General features: G+C 36.4%; 1 protein-coding gene across 4 annotated transcripts in view; it reads left to right on the plus strand.

Moving 5' to 3' along the window:
• LOC150101594 (p21-activated protein kinase-interacting protein 1-like) overlaps positions 1-27,899 on the plus strand; it is a 182,238-nt gene that overhangs the window by 18,551 nt on the left and 135,788 nt on the right. For all 4 annotated transcript variants that reach the window (XM_090400702.1, XM_090400703.1, XM_090400705.1 and 1 more), the window contains one exon: positions 23,762-23,927. In XM_090400702.1, the coding sequence (XP_090256828.1) occupies positions 23,762-23,927 (166 nt within the window). The remainder of the gene's footprint in view (positions 1-23,761; positions 23,928-27,899) is intronic.

The following is a 27,899-nucleotide window of genomic DNA, read 5'->3' on the forward strand; positions in this document are numbered from 1 at the left end:
GTGGGCGATATTAGCAAGGAGATCTGCTCTAGATCGAGAGTGGCACCGTCCACATTGGTGATTGGATTAACTGAATGGCTTCCAGGCAGTGACAGTATTGACTTGATAACTTTCTTCATTATTTTTGACAGAACTGAGATGATGTGTGGTATTTCTTGTTTGAAAAGTGTAATGGGATAATGTTTGATGGCTGGCTTTTATCTCCTGTTTGGATTTAGGCTTGTTTCCATGCTGTAGAGTGTATGTGAGATGTCTGAACAATCATAAAGATGCTATAGGATGGGCATTAGTTCTGGGGCACAAGTTTTAAGCACAATTGAGGAGATAATGTCAGAAGGAAATTTGTTAGTATTCAAATATTCAGGATTTTTCTGATGACTCTTTGAAGGAAGACAAGAAGAGGCATGCAGTGAGCACTTCTTGGGAGGTAACTGCAGATGAAAGCCTTCATTCTAGTAAGAAATATTTCATTTATTTGGTTGAATCAGCTGTTAGTGGTCAGAAGAGAAGACAGTTGTCAACCCAGGAGAGGAGGAGCAAAAATAACATAGGTCATTCCAAATGGGATGACTTGTATGATGTCTGTTGGTTCATTGAAGGCCATTTAACAGGAAAAGAGACTTTGATGAGATTACAGGAGGAGGGACATGAGTTTCTGTATTGGTAGTATAGACGAAGCCCTTTGGTCAGAAAGACCTGGGTTCGATTCCTGTCTGTGATGTGAGGAACCTTTATCTGGTCTCTTTCAACAAAAGTTGAGTTAGCGGTCTCATACAGAGGTAGTGGGTTATTAGACCCAGAAACTGGAGTTTTTCATCCCAAGAATAGGCAAACTGGTCCCACGAACGCATCTACAGACATAGGACACTTTGGGAGAGGTATAGGGCTAACCACCTTATCCTTGAGTTATGGTTGAGAAGTCCAAGAATACTTGTAAGGTTGTGGGTGCTTAAGTACTTGTTAGAACCACTGATGGATGGATGGACGGACAGGAGGAGAGCTGACATATACAGTGTATATTCATCAAGAGAACTGGTTAATAAGAATCAAAGGTGTTGAAAGAGTAGGATATATTATCAGATATTCTGATGGTAAATGGAGAGTTTGTGAAAGATTGTTGCTGACAGCAAATACCTCTGCATCTCTTCCAGCTTGAACATGGAATTATAGAAGGGAACATGAGTTGTGAATATTGAAACCCAAGGAAGATACACTGATTAGGTATTTGTACTGTATATGGTCAACACAGATATATATAATGAAAAAAGATTAGTGAGGTTATCAGAATTTTGAGAGCAATAGAGACAACAAATGATCATAACAGGGTAGATCGTAAAGATAGGATTCATAATTTGCCATTCTCTGACACAGGCTGTCTGATTTAAGAAATGTACAAGTTTTGCTCTTGTGGCAGGAGGAATCTTGCATGCTGTAATTCCAAAAGCTGAGTCGGAAAGTATACAAGCTGAATTTTTCATTTTATTATAATATTATTATTATTATTATTATTCTGGGCAACTCCAAGAAGTTTACAGACTCATCGAGGGAGGCCCTCATATCATGTCATGAACACCTATTCGACATTTGCACAGTATCTATCATACCTCGCCTTGAACTCATTCATGGTTGTAGCACCCACAACAGACTCTGGCAGCTTATTCCACTCATTCACCACTCTCCAAGTAAAAAACAGCTCTAACACCCCTGCTAACCACATTCTGCCCAGCTTCCATGTATGGCCCCCTAGTCCTCCCACCACCAGTCCTATTCTCAAAAATATCTTCTGGATTAATCTTATAGAAACCCTTCAGTAATTTGAATTTCTCAATCATATCACCCCTTTTCTGCCTATCGGCCAATTTTTGCAACCCACAAATCTTCAACCTGTTCTCATAAGGTTCATTCCACAGACCTGCTATCATCTTGGTCACTCGTCTCTGGATCCTCTCCACATCCTCTCCATCAAGAAGAAACCCTGGCACCCATATCTAGGCAGAGTAGTCTAGATGGATTGTTATCAAGGCTCGATACAGAGGAACAATAACTTGTTTGTCTCTGCTTGTTAAAGTATTTTTCAGAAGCCAAGTGATTCGATGAGCTGATTTAGCCACTTTTACAATGTGCCCCCTAAACTTCAAATCCCTATCCACCAACACTCCCAAATCCCTGGCCTCATTAATCTCCTGAAGTACGGTTCCACCAATGTGATATACTGCTGCTATTCTTTTCACCCCAAAATGCATAACCTTTCACTTTGCCACATTAAATTGACATCCATTTTCCCTAGCCCAGTCCTCCAAACTATCCAAATCATCCTATAAAATTTTGACATCCTGTGCACTCACAATTGCTCTACCCAACTTTGCATTCTCAGCAAACAAGTGAACACTTTCTCTCAGATCCTTTTCTATATCATTGATGAACAAATTGAAAAGTAGTGGTCCAAGAACAGAGCCCTGCGGCACACCACTAGTCACAAGCCGTCTTTTGGACTCAACTCCTGAATAAACCACTCTCTGGTATTTCTCCATCAACCACCCTCCTATCCATCTCACCAACCCTATATCCATCCCCATCTACTCCAATTTACTGATTAGAGCTCCATGTGGTATCCTGTCAAAGGCCTTTGCAAGGTCCAGTAGAATCACAGTAAACCCATTACCCTTATCCGGTTCACCCGTCACTGTGTTATAAAACATGAGCAAGTTACTGAGGCATGATCCACCCTTCACAAAATCATGTTGTCCACCCATACAATATCCCATTTTCATCTATCCAATCCTGTATTCTTTTCTTGACTAATTTCTCCAAGACCTTGACAATGATTCCCGATTTGCTAATCGGTTGGTAATTTACAACAGCAGTCTTGGAACCTCCTTTATGCAGTGGAACTATTTTCCCCTCTTTCCACACCCTCAGGACTAACCCAGACCTGAGACTCAAATTAAAATGGTCAAGGGTACTGACAATTCTTTAGCCGCTTCACGTACGACACGAGTTGGTATACCACCCAATCCCACAAATGTATTGATATTGAGGTAATGCAATAGACTACTCGCCTCCACTTCATTCACCACAATTCCCGTATAATCTATTGGTTCATTCATTTCTGCAATGTCACCACCTGGATAATATATTCTTGCAAAGTGCTCGTTCAGTAATTCAAATATATCAACTGATTCAGTTACCTCCCTACCATCGGCATTCTTTAAAATCATTCTGCCGTATACATTTTTTTCTTTTACTTGCAACATATCAAAAAACCTGTTTGGGATTCTCTTTAGCCTGCATGGCCAATGTTCTTTCGTAATCCTTTTTTGCTTTTCTTACCACACTCTTCACCCTTCTGGCCTGCGCTTTATACCGTTCATGTGCCTGCCGGTCACTTTTCTCCTTAAATTCCCCCCATAGTTGTTTCTTTTTTTGCAGCTCAAGCTTAATGGTGTTATTCATCCATTTAACCCCTACTTGATTTATTATTCGGACTCTAGGTATACAGTCAGCCATTGCTTCATGCAAGCACTTCTTAACTGCCTCCCTCCTATGCACTATCAACTTCTAGCCCTTGCAGTTGTACATGCCATGGCACCGAACTAATCAAACTCCTAAGGTTGTCATACTTACCAGCCCGATAATTCCAACATTCAATATGTTAGGATCATGGATGCAGTAGAAAGTTGAGGAGAAAGATGAAACTTGTTAACTTTGAATTTGAAGAGCTGATGATTATATTCATTAGGAAATGTATAAGAGGGAAGAAAGGAATAAATGAAGGGGGAGGGGAATTATATTTGAACTGCAGCATGTGTTTTAACACATTTGAGGGTGCAGGAATTACTTTTGCCAGTTTGGACCAACAGTTATCATGGAAATATTTGTAGAAATGCAAACAGTAAAATCAGTTTGTGTGTGTGTGTTCAAGAGAGTGGTATTAATTTAGCCGCTTAATTGTCCTCTTCATCTTCACTGAGGTAGGGGGTATTTTTAGGGCTTTTTAGGAGTAGTATGCCAAAAGTCAGAATAGTCTTTAACAGTTGGACTAATCTGTGATTTGGATATAGATAATAGCTGTTCAGAGATAACAACTTGAGTGAAAGAGAATAATTAATTATTCGTGCTGTTGGGTGTTATAAAGGCAATATTTGTTTAAACCAGGAAAGAGTGAAAGCTAGATTTATCTCAAGAAGAGAAATGTCTTGTCAGAAATTTGAATGCTGTCAAAAGTGAGACCAGAAGAAAGAAAAGAAAGAAAATAAAATAAAAAAAAAGATTTGTTTCGTGAGCAGAAGACAGGATAAGAGATCTGTAGTGTAGAAATTAACAAGGTCATCATAATGAAGAATAGTTAGACCATGCCTTGGACATCTGCAGAAAATCATATGGAATACCTCAAGTATGCTGCATTAAGCACAAACATGATTTAGGAGCTGCCTGGTGATGATATTAATTTCCTTTGTCTTGGACATATCTGGAAAAAAAAAAAATTAAAAAACCTTTAAAGAAATACAGTCTCTGCACTGCTTTCCAATCTCACATCAAGCTGCCCAACAATCAAGGCTGGCTGCCAGCAACTGCAGTATGTCCTTAGAATTTTAGGCTTTCAGTGTAATCGTTCATCTTACTTTTTTGTTGCTTATGTGCAGGTGGCACTTTTTTATTTTTTTATTTTTTGCTTTTATCCCCAATATGATCTCTGTCACAGATGCATTTTGTAGATAATTCTTTATTTAATTCATTCCTAGTGTTGCCTTTTCAAATCAAAATGAATAAAGATTTGTCACTCATTCTAGGAATGAGTTCATTGGAATAATTTTCATGATGTAGGATAGATACCATGGAATGGAATAGAATAAAAGGTTACATGGAACAGAAGTTAACTCAAGACTAAAAACCTTTGAAGAAATGCCATCAACATGGAGACTGTTTGGAATTCAGTTTGGAGAATATTCTTCTGCTCTCCTGGTGAAAAGAGCAGAAGAATCTTCTCCAAGCATCATAGAAGGACATTTACAAAAGTTGTCACTTTTAATAACAGGATGAAATAAGAAATTAGGAGATTGGCTTTTTCCCTGGCTAATTGATGCAGTAGAACTTCCATACAAAATAGCTTTGGCAAGAGACTGGATGCAAACTTTTGGCACTTTAAGAATCAGTTTTGAATGTATTGATAATCCATTTGTAACTATTCGAATTTTAGCATAAACTTAAAAAAAAGGAAATGGAAATTTTGATGAAAGCCAATTGCAATATGCTTGATACAGTCCTTGGAGAACAAAAGCATAAATAAGGAATGGGAATTCAAATTGGAGTGGAGAAAGAAAATTTCCATACCAGTAAGAATGGTTTCAACAGTGTGTTCGCTGCTGATGTATTGGTTCAGAAGAAAACAGTAATTCGATTAAGGCAGTGATGCGTAGATATCACAATTGTTGTCCCATTTTTCTTATAATGCCAAACAGCTTGTGGATGAGAGAGACCAACACTAGATTGTTGTCCAAATTTCTTAGAAAACAACAATTGCCATAGTACTTTCACTACTGAGAAAAATATCTATATTTGGAGAAAGGTTAGGATTATCTGGTGGACATGTAATTTTTATAGCTGTTTAATTTGTGAATAGGAAATCTTTATCTCCAGATCACTGGCAATGCCAAAATACCTTACAATGCAGGCAGCATTGCAGCCTGATTGAACAGTGCAGTTGAAAAAAGAAATCCAGTTGGAGTTATGAATGTTAAAATCTCTAAGTTAAGTTGACTTTGTTATTAGGAAAGTATCATTGGAGAAAATCAGTATTTAAAGAAAGGAAATCAGTGTTAGAATTGTTGGTAGCTTTAGGAGAGGAATTGGATAGAATGAAGCAGAGATTTTTACTCAAAAATCATGAAGAGAAGATTCTAAATTGGAAACTGGTGTGTGTATGTGTCAGAGTCAGTGTGTATGCACATATATGCCCTTCAATTAGAATGAGTTAGAGCATTAATAGATAAACAGAGAATCTGAAATTTCTGTTTGTTAAAAAAAGGTAGGCGTGGGTAAATTGGAGCTTGAAATGAACCTCATTGAGACAATGAGATTCATAGTATTGCATAGTTATTTTGGAGGTTTTGTCTTTAATTTATGTAATGTTATCTGTTTCTTCTTTAATTTTTCATGGTTCTTTAAATTTTGATTTCAAATGAGGATAGTCATGAATATACATGGATATAGTCATGGATTCTTTACTTTACTATAATTCGCCATATACATGGAGAATTTTGTCAAACTTTTCTGCAAACTGTAGCCCTGGTTTCCACATCTGTTACTGCATGGACAAACATGCCTGACAGAATAGTGGCATCAAGATTACATGCTAGCTGACCAGGTTATACTAGACAGACCAGGTTTGTTCAGTGTATTATCAAGTGGCTGATCTGCAGAATGACTAAACCTATTCCTTCAAAAAGAAGAAATGTTAGGTTTCCCATTTATGTGCATCAGCTAAAAAACAGCTGATGGAAATGAGCTGAAAAACGTATACTGGAAGAAATGAGGGAAAAGTTAACCATGTCTTTGTCCGTCAATGCTTTCAGTGAGCACAGTGGTGGTATCATACCAGTTCACGAAACTAGTCTTCTATGTGGTGGTGCTTAGTACTACACAGGCTTGCATTTCTTCTGAGGGTTGTGGACACTACACCTTCACTCATGACTATATTAGTTGACTCCTAATTAGGTTCCTCCGGTCTTATGATTTAATGCTTATTGGCTGTGATATATTTTTTTTTGTTATATATTTGATATATATATATGTGTGTGTGTGTGCATATGCATATTTATTCTGTTCACTGATATTGTATATACAGTAACCCTCGTATGATGCGGTCTACAAATTGTAGTAACTCTTGTTGAAAGTGGTACTTATACAACGTGGTTTCGATATAAGACAGTCTACAAACTGTGGTAACCCTTTATTGTTTCATATATTTTTCAACACGTGACTTAAAAATCAAATTTTATCTTCGTTAAATTTGCATCTGCCTGTATCGCGCATGTACAGCAATCCCTCGATTAATGCGCCTAATGCGTTCTTTAAAACAGGCGCATTAATCGAAAATGCACTAATCGAATATAGTAACCTATGGGAAAATGTATAATTCATTCCTCAGATTTCTTTTTTGACCATTAAGTTTTTTATAAAAGAATTAGGGTATGTCTCAGGGCCTAGTTAAAGGAAAACCATGAAGCTGAAAGACAATAAAACATATTGAGAATATAAATTTATTATTCTGCTTCTTAACAGAGAATTGAGCTAACATAGTTTGGGGGGCATTCTGTTTTCTTTTTTTCATACAACTGCCGGTATGGCCCTATTGCCCCTCTTCTGCAAATTTTACTGGTTCTCTCTTCACCAGGGTCGGTCTCTAAGCATTGCTACTTAAAATCTTCGATTGTATGAAAACTATTTTCAAATTGTTTCTGTGAAACCTCTTTGGGCTTGTCAGTGATTAAATTTTATTATTATTACATAACACCTCCAGGAAGTCCAAAGACTCATTGAGGGAGGGCACCTGCTCTGCAACTCTCCATTAACCACAACTATCTTCATCATCTACACCAGCACCATCTACCGCTGACCACCACTATTTTCACAGACAATCACAATATAATGCAAAATGTAAAATTTTTTTTTTTTTTTTTAGTTTGTTTTTCTAAGAATTGTATTTAAATAATTGTGGGGTGCTTAAGGGTCATAGCTATATAACTGAGAGGATCCCTCCACATAGCCTTTAAAGGAATGTGGAGAACCTACCAGGGCTTCTGACCTAATGTCCACTCCTCACCTTTTCGTGGTATAAGGTATCTACCTGGATACTGAACGAATGAGGATGGGCTTGCAATTTGGGATTTAGGCGACCAAATTGTATTCTTATTGGCTTAAACCAAAATACAAAATGATGGTACAACATGACAAAATTTCATGCCGGCTGGGACGTTGCTCGGTTAAACAAGGCTCCCCTTTTTCGCCAGGGGAACCAGGGCGAGCAGCGAAAAGTCAGCTACTCGAACAAATCTGAAAACACACCCCCAACTTAACATCACCAGAGTTAAAGATCGGTACTATCAACATAAGAAGCCTGAATAGCAAAGAAATGGAGCTAGCTGAGGAATTAGATAAGTACCTGATCGACATAATAGGGGTGACTGAAACAAAAAAGACAAAAACTGGTGAGATCTTTCTGAGCAATAAATACAAAATGTTATATTCAGGCAATGACAATCAAGGAAAAGAAAGAGTAGCCCTTCATATTCTTCAGGATCTTCCTGCTGTGCATCTAAATTTAGCAGGTCGGAATCACTCAACTTCTCAGAATGAGATTTAATTAACTTAGATTCATTTGAAACCCTCTAAAATCATTTGCACAATGTGGAAGAATGTGCTTCCTAACAGCTTGCATATTGCTGGCAGTAATTTCATTCGACTTTGTGATTTTATAACCAGGCTGAGATTTCTCTGATTTGGCTAGAAAAGTCTTGGAAGGCATTCGCTTCCAAAAAAAAGACGGTTTTCATCGACATTAAATATTTGTTGATCACAATAATCCCCTTCTTATACAATTTTCTTCAAAATCTCTGGATATCTCCTTATCTGCACTTGCAACTTCGTCTGTAATTAGAACATTACGTAGGTTATTTCTCTTTTTGAAACGCTCAGATCACCCAGCACTAGCTTGGAATTCTCTTTTTCTTTTCCATCATTGATAGCTCTTTCTTTCAAGGTTGCAAAGAGGTTTAATGCTTTTGATTTAATAAGGCCAGTGTTTAGTGGGATCCGTTTTTGGTTACAATTTTCGATCCATGTAAAAAGAAGTCTCTCTAATTCAATCATTATAATACTTTGATTCCGAGTGCATGCATGATGAACTTGAAGCAGCCTTACATTTTTTTTGTATTACTCTTTGTATTCAGCAGTTGATTCACCCATATTTGTGTTCTTGTCCTATCTTTGCTCTGGACTCGCTGTGTTAATTTTTCTTTATTATTTCAAGTTTTTTCTTCCAATCAGATTACTTTTTGAATCATTTTCACACTTCTATTTTTTGCTTACTAATTCTTTTACTAATGATTAAAGATTAGGAAAATAATTTAAAATAAAAAAGTAAGGAAAACAATTGTACGAGTTATGATCAGCAAAATGCTATGTAAAGCAGATGACATAAATTTTGGCTGTAAATTTGGAACATAGGGTACATGGAAATAGTGTAGTATGCCATGAAAAAATAACTTTGTAAAATGTTTCAAATCGGTAACTAAATTATTTCATCCTGGTGAGTGATTTTTTAAAATAGTTAGCCATAAAAAATGTATAGATCAAAATTTTTTAAATCTGTAACGTTTATTTTTAAGATGTATATAGGCACGCTAATCGAATTTGGGTATCGAAAAAATGATGCACTAATCGGGAGCACATTAATCGAGGAATTGCTGTAGTTATAAGTAGCAAATTTATATTAGGGGAAATAACCTTTAGCACGCATGTTCGTCAATTGTTTACCGTATAAAGCGTTTATTATTGAAAATTGTCTTCGTTTTCTGCCAGGAAAGCGCATTAAAAATCATAAGTGTGTTAATCTTAAGTTGAGCACTTTATTGTTTTGGTGAGTTACATACAATATGTAATGCTTTTTTTAATGTAAAAAACTGTTTTTATAGTTTACAGGAGATGGGAGTACAGTTTGTTAATGTGTGGAATGAGTTTGAGGGACGAAGTGAGCTGTATGGGAGCGATGGACTGCATTTGAGTGGTTATGGTGTTAGTCGCTTGGAGAGACTGCTGCTGGAAAGTAGAGAAGTGAATAGAGAGAATGAATCAGATCGAGAGGGGAGTGATGTGGAAGAGCAGGAGAGTAAGACAGGAGAGATTGAAGAAGTGGAAATGAATGGGGAAGTGAGAGGTATGAGTATAGAAAATGAGAGAATGGGTGTGCAAGAGGAGCAGGGAAATGGGGAGGCTCAGGGCGGACAGGGGCACACAGCGTGAGAAAGGTGGATGTTCCAAGAGGAGAGCATGTGTAGGCAGGAAAGTAATGGGATGACCAGGGATCAAGAGGAAACAGATGGAATTGCAAAGGGTTCTAAAATGAAGAAGCAGAAAGGGAAATGGCCCCAGTCCCAATGGAGAGATCACATCGAGTGAGTGTTATCAGTGAAACTAGCTGTAGATCCAGAAATGAGTTGTTGTGTTTGTATACCAATGCTAGAAGTATAAGAAACAAGGCGGATGAAATGGTTGCACTAATTGCATCTGTGCACCCAGAGATTGTCGGAATAACTGAGACATGGTTAGATGAGGACGACATCCTGACAGGAATAGAGATGGAAAGGTATGATGTGTTTCGTGAAGATAGAAGGGGTTAAAAGGGAGGGGGAGTGCTATTGATGATAGAGAAAGAGTTATGTCCATACAAGGTAGAGATGCAAGAGGGAAATAGGGCCAGTAGTTTTGAGGCAGTATGGTGTGAGATAGAGGTGAATAGAATCAAATACTTGGTGGGATGTTGTTATAGACCTGGTAATGTGGATGGTAGTGATAGTGAAATAAGCCAAGCAAATAAGAAAAGGGTGATCGTTATGGGTGATTTTAATTATGGCAATATAGACTGGAATGAAGAGATAGCAACTGGAAGTAAAGAAAATGAGTTTCTTGAGTTTTTGAGGGATAACTACCTCAGACAGTATGTAACAGAGGGCACACGAGGATTAAGGGTCTTGGATTTGGTCATCTCATCGGAGGATGTAATTATCAATAAGGTGTCAAATCATCCACCAATTGGTGAAAGTGACCATGAGATGATTACCTGGGTGGTTGCCAGCAGTGCAGGGACCCCTGTGAAAAAAGGGTATATGTGGAACTACAAGGGGGGGTGATTATGAAGAGCTCAGGAGACAGCTTGCAGGTGTAGCATGGAAGGAGGAGTTAGCTGGAAAAGAGATCAATGCAGCTTGGGGGATTTTCAAAAACTATTTAGTAGATGCAATATCTAAATGTATACCATGGGTGAGAAGGTTAAATAAGGTAGGTGTGAGATGGATGAATAAAGAGATTAAGCAGGCTATACAGAGAAAAAGGGCATTGTGGAGGCAGCATAAGAGAAGTGGAAGTAACCAATTTCATGAGGTCTACAAAGACCAGGCAAGGAGGGTGACTTGGTTGGTGAGAGTAGCTAAAGAGAGGTATGAACAGCAGTTAGTTAATGAAGCCAAAATGAATCCTAGGGAGTTCTTTCGATATGTAGGCAGCAAAAGAAAGAATGATTATGGAAGGATGACATTGATTGGAGGAAATGGTATAAAGACAGCTGTTGCAGAATGTGTGGTGGATACTTAATGAGCAGTTCATAAAGATCTTTCAATCTTGTGAATGTGACTTCATGGAGAGATTAAGAGCAGTTGATGATGGGGAAGAGAGACTGACTGTAAGTGAGCGAGAGGTGTTTGGGGATTTGAGTAAACTAGATGTAAATAAGGCTGTGGGACTTGATAATATATCACCGCATATTCTGAAGGAATGTGCCAGAGAGTTGACACCTGCCTTGACATATTTTTTTAATACGAGTCTTGCACTTGGTCAAGTTCCTAAGGAGCGGAAAGAGGGCAAGATTGTGCCACTTCATAAAGGAGGTGATCGAACTCAAGCATCAAACTATAGGCCTATCTGTGTGTCTGGCGTTGTGGTTAAGTTGTTGGAGAAGCTTGTGAGAACTAGGATCCAGAGTTGGGTTGACAACAATGGTATAATCTTTGATGGACAATGTGGATTTGCTAAAGGGAGGTCATGTTTTAGTAATCTACTTACTTATTACAATAAAGTGACTGCTTCCTTGGACAGAGGAGAAGGATACACAGTAATATACTTGGATTTCACAAAAGCTTTTGATAGAGTACCTCATGATAAGTTGACAGTCAAACTAGAGCAAATGGGGTTGGACATTAGATTAGTGCATTGGATTGGAGACTGCCTATCTGATAGGTATCAACACTTTGTGTGTGTGGGGGTGCAATATCCATGAAAAGGAAAGTTACTAGTGGAGTGCCTCAGGGGTCTGTTTTAGGGCCATTACTGTTTAACTTGTATATTAATGATATTGGCGAAGATTTGGATGGAGATATTCAGTTGTTTGCAGATGATGCAAAGTTGGGACGAACCATAAAGAGTAGTGAAGATGTTGTGGCCTTGCAAGAAGACTTGAATAAATTGAGTGGTTGGGCAAGCAAATGGGGATGTGAGTTCAATGTTGCAAAATGTAAGGTTTTAAAATTTGGAAAACAAAGATGGGATGCAGAATTTATGCTTGGTGAGAATATATTGTTGGAAGTAGAGGAAATAAAAGATCTGCGGGTGATAGTGGATAAGGATCTAAAATTTAGGGGGCACATTGCCAAAATTGTGAAGACAACACAAAGGCTTCTGGGAATGATGCGGAGGACACTGACGTGTAGAAGTAGGGAGATTCTTATTCCATTGTATAAGGCTTTGATTAGGCCATACATGGACTATTGTGCCCAGATTTTGTCACCTGGTTTTCAGAAGGATGAAGAGATGTTGGAAAGGGTCCAAAGGCGACTGACTAAGGTAGTTTCTGGCCTCTGGAATGTCGAGTATGAGGAAAGATTGAAAATATGTAATTTGCAGAGTCTAGGAGAGAAGGAAGAGGGGAGATATGATAGAGACCTACAAGTTGGTAAGGGGTTGTTATAGGATCAGTGGTGGAGAAGTTCTACAGAGAATAGTGGGAGATCAGGGGAGAACCAGAGGTCATCCCTGGAAACTGAATAAAGAGGGTGTGAGTAGGGGAATGAGAGGCAGGTTTTTTTCTTGCAGAGTTGTGAGTGATTGGAATGCCTTGCCTGAGAGTGTGGTGTCTGCAAGGAGTTTGAATGTGTTTAAGACACGGTATGATGAGATGTATGTGAGATAAAAGGACCTCCTAGATGAGTCTTTGACTCCATGAGGTCTTGTTTAATAATAATAATAATAATAATAGTAATGGTCACTTAGAGCGCTTTTGCAATATACGCGTTTCTTAAGGGATAAACCCACCCACTATAAACTGCCAAGGTAACAATTGAACAAGACTGAAGATACATTCGGTTTCAATCAGCACATGAGACTTAACCTTCGTGAACTTCATAAGTGCTCCAATCTCTTCAATGGTGAATTAATTGATGGGGAAATAGATTTAAATGAGGACGGACTGGTACAATTAATAGATGACGTTGAACCAAATGGCATGGAAAGTTCTGCCGAAGATTCTGATTGTGATGAATCCATTAAAGAATTCAGTTTAAAGAAATTAGCAGAAGGAATGGACTTGGCAAGAAAGTTATTTTATGGATAATGATCCCTCAGTGGAGCGCTCTGGAAAATTCACGAGACAATTGGATATTTGTTTAGCTCCATATTATGAACTTAATAAAAAATTGCAGCATAATGGTAAGCAAGGTATTATTACTGACTTCTTGATAACTAAACCAGCTGAAGTATGCAATGAGAATTATACTAATGATGTCCAAGAGATTTCAAGTGATGATGACGTTCTGCCACTCGTAAATAAAGAACATCTATCAAATGTTAGTTTTGAAGAGAGTGATGAAGATTAAAATATGCACTTTATTTTATTTTGCCTAAAACATTTATGCATTATGTGCAATGAAGTTTACGTGCAATATATAATTTTTCATAAGTTTGTACTATGTATTTGTTTCATAGTTTGTTTTCTTAACTTACATCAATTACCTAAATTAAGTAAAAATATTTTTTGTTGGATATGTGTTTATATAATCTTAACAAAAAAAAAAAAAAAAAACGATTTTGGAACCTAACCCTACTTTTGCTATGTAATCTGAGCGCATAACGCAATTTATATAACGCAGCATTTTTGTGGAACCTAACCTCCGCATTATATGAGGGTTACTTGTATTTGTTTGCTGCAGCATGTGTAAAATGTATGCACTTTGTAAAATGAGAGATTTATAGAAGGAGAATGAAACTGGAGAGCAGGTATATCATAAGTGTTTCGAGAGCAAACACCAGAAGTGTGAAGAGAGTAAGAATGATGATAACAGTGAGTTAGTTCCAAACATGACCAACTGGTAATGGGAAAGATAGCGCACTTACATGGAGTTCTCCACAGAACCAAACATGAGATCGATAGTTGGGGAAATGCCTAGCAGGTGGCATGACAGAAGCCAGTGTTTCTTTGTCATGCCACTTGATAAGAGTGCTTGAGGAGAATGTGACAAAATCATGTTTTCCTAATGCTAAGATTAATGATGCTTAGAGTGAAGATGAAAGATTTATTTTGGCTGGTACAAATGATTTAGCAGGTGAGAAGTGTGCTATGCAAGAAGAAGTGAAAGTTGCTAGTGGATGCAAAAAAGATGAGTGAGGAAGTAAAAGTTGTGTGTTGCCATGGTATGATAGAGGTGAGGTGAGATGGAGAGCTGTGATTGTGAGTGAGTAAGTCTACAGATTGTATAGGACGGATGGAGTGGAGTTTGTGGATGTGTGGAGTATGTTTGTTTGAACGAAGGATTTATATAAGGTGGATGGCTTGCATTTGAATGGATTTGGAGTCAGGAGTCTTGAGAAAGTGTTGTTCAGTGAGAGTGCAGAAGTGCAAAGTCAGGGAAACTAGAATGGGGGGGGTGAAGGTGAACATGAGTCCAGGCAACCTAGAAGTTAGTAAGTAGGAGGAGAGTGATCACATGATGCTAAATGATGTAGTACCCCAGGTTTTTAACTTTAGTAGGGTAAGGAAGGTGTCAGGGAAATTGTGGGCTGAAAAGAATTGTAATTTATATATACTAATGGACTTTAATTTTCAAAACATTGATTGGGTAGATGAGAAATCTCATGATAAGAAAAAGAGGAATTTATTGAATTGTTGTGGGACATCTTTCTCAAGCAGCATGTGAAAGAAGGAATTCTAGGTTGTTGAATTTGCTCATGGCGTCAAAAGGGGGTCTGTTAAGAATATAGCTATTTTAACACCAGTTGGTAACAGTGATCATGCTGTACTTTCTTGGGAAGTATCTAATTGTATTGATGCTCTAATTAGAACAGGTTACATGTTGACCTACAAAGCTGGAAATTATAATCATCTTAGGAGAATACTTTTTATTTTGTCCCATGGTATCAGTTACTGAATGGGAAAAATGTCAGAAAAGAAAAGAAATTATCAGTATGAAAAGAAATTGGCCAGTTAAAGAAAGAATGCATGGAAATCTTTGAATGTTTAAATGAAGTGATATCTGAATGTATCCCTAGTGTTCGAAGAATAAATAGGTTAGGAGCGAAATGGATGTGCAGCCTTACTAAGATGATGTGGAAAGAATATCGTGAGAATAAGAGTGAGAGGAGTTATGAAATATATAAAGCACAGGCTAGAAAAGTAACGATTATTGTGCGGTTAAATTGGCCAGTTAAAGACAATCCAAAAGAATTTTATCATTATGCTGCAAACAAAAGAAAGAATGAATGTGAAAGAATAACTTTATGGAATGCAGATGGTACTCGAGTGTCAGAAGCCAATGAGATTGTTCAATTAATGAATGCTCACTTTGCTAAGATATATCAACCAGCTGTATGTAATTGTTGTTTGCTAAAGGAATGTTCAGCTGAATTGGCTAGGCCTTTCACATATTTGTATACCTTGAGTTTCAGCTCAGGAATAATACCACCGGAATGGAAGAAATGTATGATAGTTCTGTTGTAGAAGGGTGGTGCAAAAACTGATGTGTCTGACATATCAGTTTTTGCACCACCCATCAGGAGTGAAATAAATCGGGTACAGAATGATTTCTGACAATTAGGTAAGGGAGAGAGGTAAGAAGTTGGTAAGAACTCACATACAGAAATAGGTAGACAAACAAGCTATACTCTGCAAGGAGCAACATGGGTTTACCAAAGGAAGGTAATGTTTTAGAAATTTCCTCATATTTTATAATGATGTTATGGCCGAGTTGGATAAAGGGAATGGATACACTATGATAATGTTGGATTTTTCTAAGGCATTTGAGAGAATACCACACAAAAGGCTGTTGCACAAACTGGAGAATATGGGATTGCAGTATAAACTCTTGACTTGGATCAAGGGATGGATGACAGACAGATAACAAAAAGTGGTATACAGTGGATGTGAATCTGCCAGATTCAGTCCTTGGGCCATTATTATTCAATCTATACATTAATGACATCAGGCAGGGTCTAACATCAGATGTGCAGTTGATTGCTAATGATGCAAAGATAGGCAAGGCAGTTAGGGATGCTACTGATATTCAGCACTTACAAAATGATTTGAATAGGCTGGAAATTTGGGCAAACGAAAATGGCTGTCAGTGTAATGTTAGTAAGTGTAAAGTTATGCACTTTGGTGTGATGAGATTTCCAGCAGCATATTATATATTAGCAGGGTTATGCTACAAAAAACTGAGGAGGCAAGGGATCTTGGTGTATTGTGGATAGGAACTTGAAATTCAAAGGTCACATAGCAAAAGTTGCAACCACAACTCAGAGCATAATTGTGATGTTGAAGCGAACTTGACATCTAAGGCTAAGGAAGTAATTTTGCTTCTAGGTAAATATTATATAGGTATAGGTAAATATTACCTATTCAAGTTTACTTACACTCCTATAGGTAAATATTACCTATACGAGCTGCCAAAAGGTGTCTCATCTTATTATTAAACTACTCTGGATTAGAGAAAAATGTTGGAAGTTTTTTCACTTGGTTAGACTATAATAAATTTAGTTTAATTTAGTTTACTTACACTCCTATAAAACCTGTTTAGCAACTTATTTCATTTCTCTCATGTTCTACCTCTCAACTAAACTATGTAACAGAAATATCTTTAATTTATCATCACATGGACTGTCACTTGCTGGATCCTCTCCACCATTACTTCATCCTACAAGAACCTATGCAACTAGATCAGTATCCAGTAGATGTAGCTGAATCAAAGCTTAACATGACAATATGAGAAGTCATATTTTCTCCACATCTGGGTCTGGCTCCCACCGACGAGACCTCAATAAAGGTCGAAACCGGTTTGGGTAGTTGGCCTTCCCTTAATGCATAGCATTCTACATGTCCGCAAGAAGATGTGCTTTGCATTATGGGAGATACTAAGACAAGTGATGAGAGCTTAGTCCACTTTTACCACGAGTTGCGTCAGTCCTGAAGATACGTCAGGCACAAACTTTGTTTTCTTACTTGTATAAAGGATTAAACTAAATTTATTATAGTCTAACCAAGTGAAAAAAAAAACTTCCAACAAGGTTTTATAGCATTGATGCAAAATAAATTTTTCAATAGATGATAGGGAGGAAGGGAAGAAGGGGTTGCCCAAGAATTTGTGTAAGATTGCGGTTAACAAAAGCTTGAGCGCAAGATTTTTTGCCTCCCCTTGATGGATTCGATTGCCAGAAGCAGCTGTGAGTACATCTTTGATGAATGAGTTTAGGGAGAAATATGATGGGTATATTATTAAGAGAGACCACCAGATAGTTAGGGACTCATTGAGGGAGGCCACATATGACCTACACTAGCGCTTTTTCTTGAATTAATTCATATTATGCACTCACCACTTCCAAAAGCAATCCATTTCAATCATGCACCACTCCATGAGTAAAATCTAGCTCTCATCCCTTTCTTGACTGCATTTTCATTCTCAAATGGTACCCTGTCTTCCTCTTACTCATTTAATGTTTCATAAAATTCTATCTACTGGTACCCTCTCTTGCCCTTTCAGTAGTTTGTAAGTCTATCATATCACTCCTTTTTCTTCTGTCTGCTAGTATCTCCACAAATTTTCCATCTCTCCTCATAATCTACATGCCACAGTCCTGATATCTTTAACAATCTCCTCTGCACACACTCTCTCTCTCTACTGTATTAGTATCGCTACAGAGACCAGATCCTCGCACATCAGTCATAGTGAGGTCATATCAGAACCTTGTAAAGAGATAAAATGACTTCCTTTATCCTTCCACTTAAAAATTTGTTTCAGTATTTCAATTATTGTCAGAGTTGTTTTTGCAGTCTCTGTTATATGACCCTTCTACTTCAACTTCCTATTTATTAAAACTCCAAGATCCCTAGCCTGATCTGTTTCTTCTCACATAATCCAACCAATATAATATTTAATGTCATTATGCTTTATTAAAGCATAATGACATTAAATCTCATTATGCTTTAATAAAGTTCAAAAGTATACTCAATGTTAACATTATAATGAAATGTGAGCAAGTTGCTCAAATATAATCGTTGTGTGAATAATGATTAATATGGACCTCCACGAGTTTTTGACTCCATGGAGAAGCCTGAAAAATTAATAATATTAATGATAGTTTCACTTTTGTCAAGTTTTCACATTCTAGTGCTATAAAAATGTTCCACTTGGTTCTTGAAACCAAACTACCAGACATATCAAACTCGGAAATTTCGGTTTCTTTGCATAACATCCATTTACAAGCTTTGGCAAAATAAAAATTAGCTATTAAAGTAAAATTTATCATCTCCTAGTAATTTCAAGAAATGGGTTTTAATTAATTGGTCATTAAAAAAAAAAGAAAGAAGAAAGAAAGTTTTCACTACAAGGACAAGGGACAGAGGCTTCATAAGAATAAATAAACATAAGAATGGTGAGAGAAATATAAGTTATCATAAACTGAGAAAAAAACTGTTAAGTATTAACAATCTAAGTATGATGTGCTGCCAGTGAAGTATGGCACACACGTATCTGTTTTGTAGCATTGTTTGGAGGTGATTAGCTGAAAAATTGAAGTCAGCTTTGTAATCAATGATTTCTAGATATCACATAGAATGACTCATTGTTTTTATTGAAAGAACTCTGTGAATGAATGATGGTACTGTATTTTTTAATCCAAACTACCAGACATATCAAGCAAGAAAGTTTTCTTTAAAATATAGCATAGAAGCTTTGTCCCATTTGATACCATAATCTGTGTTGGAAAAGTGGTAAGTCAGTCCAAATATTTCCCTGTTATAAACCACATACTATGATGTTACCTTTTTTTCTTATTTCAAAATTCTGCAAGTCTGACCTATGTAGAGACAAAAACAGGAATTCTGTAGATCCTATGGATGTTTGTACAATGGATTTACTGACCTTTGGAGAACAAAGGAGGTCAAATATGGTAAAAATAACATTAAGGGCTACTAGTTTATACCCTGATATTATGAATTTTAGGAAGGGTAGTAATTTTAATGGATAGATTGCCAATGCAAGAGATTAAAATGGAGACTGTAATGAATGATAATATTTGCCTGTGAAGGAGATTAGAAAATAGCATTTTTTTTTGTATAGTTCTCTTTAAATACCTAGTAAGGACAGACTGGATGAGTGGGAAGTGTAGTTCCTTTTTATGTCTATCCTTTGTCTTTTAAAATATAGAAGTTCCACATTTTTTTAAAGGGTGAATGCCTATTTTTTGTGATGGGTGGTGAAGAGATGATAATGAAGATAATGTTCAGTGTGAGCACGAGATTTCAGTAAATGTGTAATTCAAATCCGTTCTTTGGTATTTATGAGATCAGAACATCAAAAAATTAACTTGCTTTAATTCTACGATTCTGAGATGAACTGAATTTTTGATGTTGAGACAATTAAAAAAAATGTCATCAACATATCCCCACCAGATAGCAAGTTTTGAGTTGGCTAAAGAAAAACTTTTTTTTTCAGGGTTCTCCATAAATAGGTCTGCTGGGGGCAGGAGAGGGGATATGGAATTTTGCATAGTCAAAAAGATGAGGGCATGACTTGAATAGTTATATAACATCTAGGAAGTTCTCAGTAAGGTGCAAAACATTCATTGGAATGTATATAGAAAGAGATTATATCCAGACTTGAACTTTGCATAAGGGTGTTTGATGATGAGATGGAAATATTAGATTCTGCACAAAATGTACCAAGTTCTTAATGAATCAGTTAGGGTGATGTGGTTCTTAAGTAAACTTACAAGTTTGAACAAAAGGTAAGTAAGGGAGCTTATACGATTAACTGTAGGTCTTAAAATAATGTCATTCTTGTGAGTTTTTGGTAAGCCACATGATCCGTGATTCTGTAGTGAAGAGATAATTGTGTAGCATCTGTAGAAATTAAAGTAAAACACTATGCACAGTAAAAATGTTTAATAAACTGTAATTAATTATCCAGATATTTCAGTTTAAGCATTTTAAATCATCAGCACTATTAGAAAGTGAATAATGAAAAATTCAAATCAACAGTGCAAGCTCATGTGTAATTGTCTTTTTTTTTTTTTTTTTTTGCATGCAGTTGCAAAAGTGCCAGCTTCATATTATGTGTGAGAGAGAAAGTTACAGTATAGTTAAAATAAAATAATTAAGGAACAGTTAATAAATATTCCCCAACTTTTGGGAAATAGTCCATCATTGGGAATGACATTTGGATGGTGAAGCAACGTAGCTTTTTCTCTGAAAAGATGTTCGAATTGAATTGGACTTCATTTGAGAGGATTCTGTGGCTAATATTGTTGATTCCATATTTTTAGGTGAATATATGATTGGTGTTCAGAAATGATTTTCCAGTGGATTAGCCTCTGTTTGTCCAAATTGTATTTACAAGGAGTTTGATATACTTCAGGTAACAATGAGAGTTATACTTTCTTTTTGGAGAAGTAACAAAGAGGTAATTTGATTGATAGACTTACACATGAAATTTCTTTAGGATATGAACAACACATTCCTCTCTTCTAGTGCATTAGGAGGAAAAAATGGCTGATGATTTTTCAGAGTTGTGACTATTGAAAAAAAATGTTTGTTTGATGACAAATATTTTGTTGAAGAGATTCAGTAAACAAATGCATTTTTGGAAATTATGGAGACAACTACCGTGTTTGAATAAAAACTTTAGTTTACTATTACTAAAATTTTACAATTCGACGTTTCGACCTTTATGTTAAGGTCATCTTCTGGAGCGTACAAATATACACAGGAAACAAGCTATACCACAATCATACTGGTTCGTTAAAGACACTGACTAACCGCTACCACAATTGTTGGCCTGACCTCTGGTGGAAAAAAAAAAATTATACATCAGCGCTAAAGTCCTATTATTTGTGTTGTCAACATTCCTATTATTTGTGTTGACAACACAAATAATAGGACTTTAGCGCTGATGTATAATTTTTTTTTTTTTTTTTTTTTTTTTTTTTTTTTTTTTTTTTTCCACCAGAGGTCAGGCCAACAATTGTGGTAGCGGTTAGTCAGTGTCTTTAACGAACCAGTATGATTGTGGTATAGCTTGTTTCCTGTGTATATTTGTACGCTCCAGAAGATGACCTTAACATAAAGGTCGAAACGTCGAATTGTAAAATTTTAGTAATAGTAAACTAAAGTTTTTATTCAAACACGGTAGTTGTCTCCATAATTTCCAAAAATGCATTCGGATCACCGTGCAAGCCTAAAAGAAAGGATTCAGTAAACAAAGTTTGCATGTTAAGTATCCCCATGGCTAGGCTACATGTGTAGGCTGTTCACATGGCTTTGAGTAAAGGATTAAAACAAGAATATAATTTCTTGTCTATTATAATTTACTTGGTAACCAAGCAAACAAACTTTCTACAAAGGTTATGCAGGTTCTTGATAGTAGGCATTTAATAATACCATATTTTTTTGAGAAGTGATGCTCTCTGGTGTTGGATGAATTAAGCATCTGAATAAAGTAGGTTTGTGGATAGATAGCAATCTGTTTCTCTTTTTAAGGTGATATCCAAGTTCCATTTTTTTCTATTTTTATAGTGAATTTGATTTTGAGGAGTAGGTTATTTTTTGTATGAAGACATCCAATTCTTGATGTGAGTTTTTCCAGATGGCAAAAATATCATCTGCAATAAGAGGGCCAGAGAGAGAGTTTTGGATTTATGCTGGAAATTTTCTTCTAGATGTTCTGAATAAAAGTTGGCCATAGCTGGAGAAAGTGAGGAGCCCATCATAGTTCCAAAGACCTAGGTTTGAATTCTGTCTGGTACATGAAGAATTTTTATCAGGACTTTTCAGCTGAAGGTGAGTTCGCTGTTTCATATGAATGTGGCTGAGATTTCCCTCCCAAAAACGTTGGTTTTTCATCTTAAAAAACAGGAAAACTAGCCATAAGAACACATGTGATTAATAGACATAATGCACTGGCCTCGTAGCATGAGTTCACTTTTGCTATAAATCCAAAACAACAACCAACCAATCGCACTGCCCAGAATCTGTCTGTGAAGTTCCCATTCCAGCTAAAATATCATGAGTGCATGATTACATTATGAATATGATTCATTATAGAAATAGAATTAAATAGAACTTTATTCTTTTGTGATGTCTCCTAAAAAAAAAAACAGAGCACTGCTTTCCACTTCTGTCACCCAAATTAGCTCCATTACCTTCTCCAAAAGATAAAGTAAAACCCATATTGCTACCTATAGTATATCAAATTCCTTGTAATTTGTCTTACTGTTTGCAAGTTGTCCTATTTCAGACAAACATTCTAACTTACTGCTAGATGCATTTCAGAACACCAATCCTATATTTAACTGAAATAAAATAAAAACTTGCTCTTGCTGAATATGAAATTAACAGTACTAGCCATGGGATTTTCTGGAATGAAGTTACATTATTTCACAGAAACATACAGAAATTCAGATGCCTTTTCAAATAAAGTTTTGAAGTTCTATTTCATCATCCAACCTCAACCCTAATGATGGACTGTCTGTGCTCAAAATTTGGGAAATTGTTATTAATACTGTTTATTTTTTTTATTATTTATTTATTTATTTTTATAATATACTCGTGCATCACCATTATCAGATCTGGATAGTATAATATTACTCTAGCAATCTCATGATTTCATGCAAAGAGATGTAGTTCATGTGCTAGTATTGTTGTTTTTCAATTTCCCATTATTCACTTTCTAACAATAATCATGGTTTAAAATATTTAAACTGAAATATTAATTACAGTTCATTCAACATTTTTTATTATGCATACATGTTTTACTTCCTATACATTCTAGGAGTTAATGAGTGAAATGACTTGAGTTCTGTCATGATTTAATGATTTAGACCATTTACACTATAAATGAGTTACACAATTTACTGCAACTACTTTTTAAATAAAGTTCCCAAGTTGTTTATTTTGTAAGTTTTGTTTAGAACTCAGCTTCACAAAAATTGAGTTAAAACACATTTACAATGATAATACACTTAATTCTACAATTACAAATGATGCTTTGTAAATAAAGCATTTCTCTGAACATCTTATTAGTTCCAGTTCTGTTTGAAAACAGTCTTCCTTTCATTGATATATATAGGAATGTCATACATTACCCTTGCTCAGTCATGACTAGTTTCTTTGGCTCATGATTTCTGTGAATAAATGCGAACTTGATAAGAATGTAGGGAGCCACTCTGTCAGTGAGTATCTTGTTGTGTGGAGACGGGGAGGAGGTAGGATGCTGTGTTCCTCCATCACATCCAAATATACTTTGGATTTGCTGAAGTAGTTAGAATGGTGCAGGTTAAAATGTTAATACTTTTAACATATAATTAAAATCCTGATGCTTTTTAGATTTGCTCAAATATATGGGAATTCATAATTGCCCGTGTTATACATATTAGTGAATTTAGAATAAAAATATGATAAAGTTTATGATCCATGTATGCTTATTCTATTTTCTGTGTATAATCTTTTTTGTAGGGATCATATGAATTGAAATTATCATTCAGAAACCATGCCCATTCTAGTTCAGTTCGTTGTCTGTCATGTTCAGGCAAGTATCTAGTATCAGGGGGTATTGATGAAGCTATCAGAGTTTTCAATATGAAAACAAGACAGGAGGTTGGCTCACTGATGCAACATAATGGTTAGTTTATTTTTATTACATTGAGTAATGAATATAAACACTTAATAAAATAAACTCTTAAGCGTACTTGATTTTCACATCAGTATTCATAATTTAATTTGAAGATGCTGTTATAAATTAAATGCTCTTTATAATGATCCCAAAATTGAGAGGTTCAGTCTATAGTACATTTGTACTGTGAATGTGAGTATACAGTGGTGAGAAGAAAAAAAAAATTTTATTATCATCCTCAGACTTAGATATAGTCACTCATCATAGGAGGCCCTTCTGTCATACACACAGTTCATACCGTGCTTTTATTTAAGGCACGGTATGAACTGTGTTATTACATTCATGTTCTCTGCAGACACCACACTCTCAAGCATTGTATTCTAATCATTTATTATTTTCCATACAAAAAACTTACTCATACCTTACTTATACTGACCTTTTGTTCTTTCCCATCTCCCCATCATTCTGTGAAAAACTTCTTCACTGTTAATCTGATAAGAACTTACTTTTAATTCAAACCAGCCTATTGGTCCACCAGCATATGGTCCATGGTCCATATCACACTTCCTTGCATATTCATATTTGCTTCTTTCTCTTATTCAACCTCTTCAGACAAACATCAGCAACATCTCCTCATATATACATATTATACTCATGGTACTGTACCATTCTTGAAAAATCCATGCCATTCACTTTATCTTTTGCACCAGACCTACACAATGAATTCCCTTTCACCACCATTTTGAGCACTAAGCAAGAAACAAAGAAATTAAAATAATACTGCTGCCTAAATTATTTAATCAAACACCACATTCCAATTAAAAAGATAAATAAAAAAAAACTCAATCTAAAAATTGCTCTATTGTTGCACACAATAAATATAAAATTAATTTATCTTTCTGAAAATCTTAATATAAGTGATATTCAACCTGCGTTTTAACCTAGTCATGTAAAGATAGGTTGTCATTATTATTATTTCCCCCAAGGGATGTACAGTGCTACATCCTGAAACATAACCACCTTAGTTACAGTCAGTTGGTAGATTGAGCTGATGGAAACAGAGTTGTAGAGCAGGTGCCCTTCCTTGATGAGTCTATGGACTCCCTGGAGGTGTCAAATAATAACAACAATAATATGAGAGATGCCTCCTATTTTTTTTCTTTCAAGTCGAGTCCAGCAAAAAGCTTTACACATCACAGAGTGGTAGTAGTAATAGTCACTTACTGCAGTTTATGTTAGTCCAGTGAAAATTCAGGACACTGCCTAATCTTGCACACAGAGTAGTTGCAACATTTGGCTGATCTGATCTTTCTCATCTTGTCCATTACCAGAATCTGATACCCTGTGACTGCCATGTTTGGGCTTCTGCAGAATGTCCTCGATTAATGCCATTTTGAAGATAATGAGGAGCTCTGACATCAGAATAAGGACATTTATAAGGCTGGTGTATAGTGTATTGGATAAAGAATAAAGGATTGACATTTAAACATTTATAAGGCTGCTGTATAGTGTAAATTAAAGATATTAAAGATGCCAAGAGATTATATTTTGGTTTAATCTTTTATCCAAGTGTAAGCAAACAAAGTTTGCATGTGAAGTAACTTCATGGCTGGGCAACTCATATATAGAGGCTAATGACTTCACATCACTTGCCTTTAATCAGGTGTGGCACCTTTTGGCTACTTGTATATGGAAATATGACTAATGCATTACTTCAACCGTTGGTATAATTTATGGTTCTGGCTCCCACTGATGTACTTTTGTGCTGAAATGGTTGCTTTTCTTGAGTTATGAGTGGCTTTTCTCAGTATTGGGGTGAGCCTGCAATTGGGCAGAGCCATCGCTGAAGGTTCTTCTGGGTGGCAGGATGAGCCTGTCACTGAGTGGAACTACTGCTGAGTTAAATGATCCTTTGGGTCACTCATTGTTGAGTAATCTGAGGGATCGCACGAGTTTTTGGACCTGCACTTAAAGATACTTAGATATAGGTCAAAACCAGGTTTGGCTTCCACTGAGGGGTGTGATTCCACAAGAATAGAGAGCTTTTGCTCTCTTAAGGCCTTTGCTTGTTCACTGAAAAGAACAGTGAGCCCACATGCCCTGGTGGCTTGTCTGCTGCCTTGCTGAGTGAAGGCTTGGTGTGGTAGCAGACTTGCTTCTGGTTGTGCTAGGCTGAGGTTCTGCTTGGTTATAAGGTAGAGCTTGACAGATTCCAGACAAAATGAACCTTTGGGCATTGATTAGTTATCAGCTACTTTGGACAGTGACTCCCCCCCTTTGGGGGCACTGACAAGTTTGCAGATACTGGACGCCTTTTTAAGGTCACCAGTTCCAAGTTTTCAAAACTTTAGAGGTTTTGAACATGCTGTTCAACCTCAGTAAAGGTCGAAACCCATCTGGAGATAGTGACTGTTCCAATAATTCATAGCATTATGGGATACAAAGGCAAATGATGACGTCATTTGCCTCTATATATTAGTTGCCCAGTAATAAAGTTACTTCATGTGCAAACTTTTGCTTACGCTTGGATAAAGGATTGAACCAGGAATTTCTTGGCATCTTTAATTTATAGTATAACCAACTGGAAAAACTTTCAATGGCATATAGCATCGCACTCTGCAGTAGTAAAAGATATAGAAAATGATGTATTCTCTTTGTTGAAAAATGAAGGATGCTCATGTAAAAGCCATTGTTGGATAATGTTGAGGTGTTGCATAATAATAAATTATATTTTTTAGAGAAAAAAATGTAGGAGGCATTACTTTCATACCACTCCTCCTTCTATCCATAAAGTGTACATTATTATAAGCTTCTTATTAACTTTTTTCCTCCCTGAAATCAATCTGTTGTTTGTGATATTTCTTGCAAAAAAGCAGACAGACTGACCAGTAGAACACATGCGATCAATAGACATAATACACTGGCCTTATAGCCTAAGTTGCTGTGGCTGCAATTTCAGATAAAACCAAAAAACAACCCATTTAGTCAAGTCTGACATTTCAGGATTTCTAATATGCTACTAATTGCGTTTCTAGATTTTGTGTTCTATTGTCTTTATTCTGCCAGTTTTTTTTTTATTTGCTAAACTTCTTTTGTGGACTTTTACACCCTCTGTTTAAAAAGAAACGGAACGTTTTGAAAATGGAAAAAACCAGTGGTGCCACCTGTTGTATCTTTATGTTGTCAAAAGCGGCAACCTTCGTTAGCGTTGTGTCAACTGTTTATGACATTTGTTTCATTAGAGGTCCAATTATAATGCACGAACAGTCGGAAAATGAGTTTCAAACAGAGAGCTGTGATTGACTTTTGTGTTAAACTTGGTAAAAGTTTTACTGAAACGCATCAAATGCTTTAAAAAGCATATGGTGATGAATGCTTATCCCGTACTGAAGTTTACGAGTGGTTTAAGCGATTTCAAAGTAGTTATGAGACACTTGATGAAGACAAAAAGCTGGGCCGTCCAAACACTGGGCTATCCAAAAAGTGCATGATTTCATCAAAGAAAACCCGGAATCGTCTGTGAGATTGATTGAAGATGAATTGGGAATTCCAAAATCAACTGTGAACAACATTTTGACCGAGAGTTTGGGCCTTCGTAAATTGAATTCGCGATTTATTCCCCACAAGTTGACTGACGACCAAAAAATATGTATCGAATTGAACACTGCAAGGACCTCATTAAAACCTCGTAAAGACTCAAACTTCCTTGAAATGATCGTTACTGGTGATGAAACGTGTTTTGAGTATGAGCCCAAAACAAAGCGCGAGAGTGCTGAGTGGAGACCACCAAAAGAGGGGCATCCAAAAAAAAAGTCGCTTGGAGAAGTCAAAAGTAAAGACAATGCTGATTTCTTTCTACGATTCCAAGGGCATTATCCACAAAGAATTCATTCTGCCTGGCCAAACGGTCAATGGTGAGTTTTATCTCGAAGTTTTGAAGCGATTGATAGCGAGAATTTGTCGCGTACGGCATGAATATCG

Source organism: Typopeltis vanoorti, chromosome 11 (assembly GCF_054136105.1).
Source record: "Typopeltis vanoorti isolate ZY-2024b chromosome 11, IOZ_Tvanoo_1.0, whole genome shotgun sequence".
Lineage (NCBI taxonomy): Eukaryota > Metazoa > Arthropoda > Arachnida > Uropygi > Thelyphonidae > Typopeltis > Typopeltis vanoorti.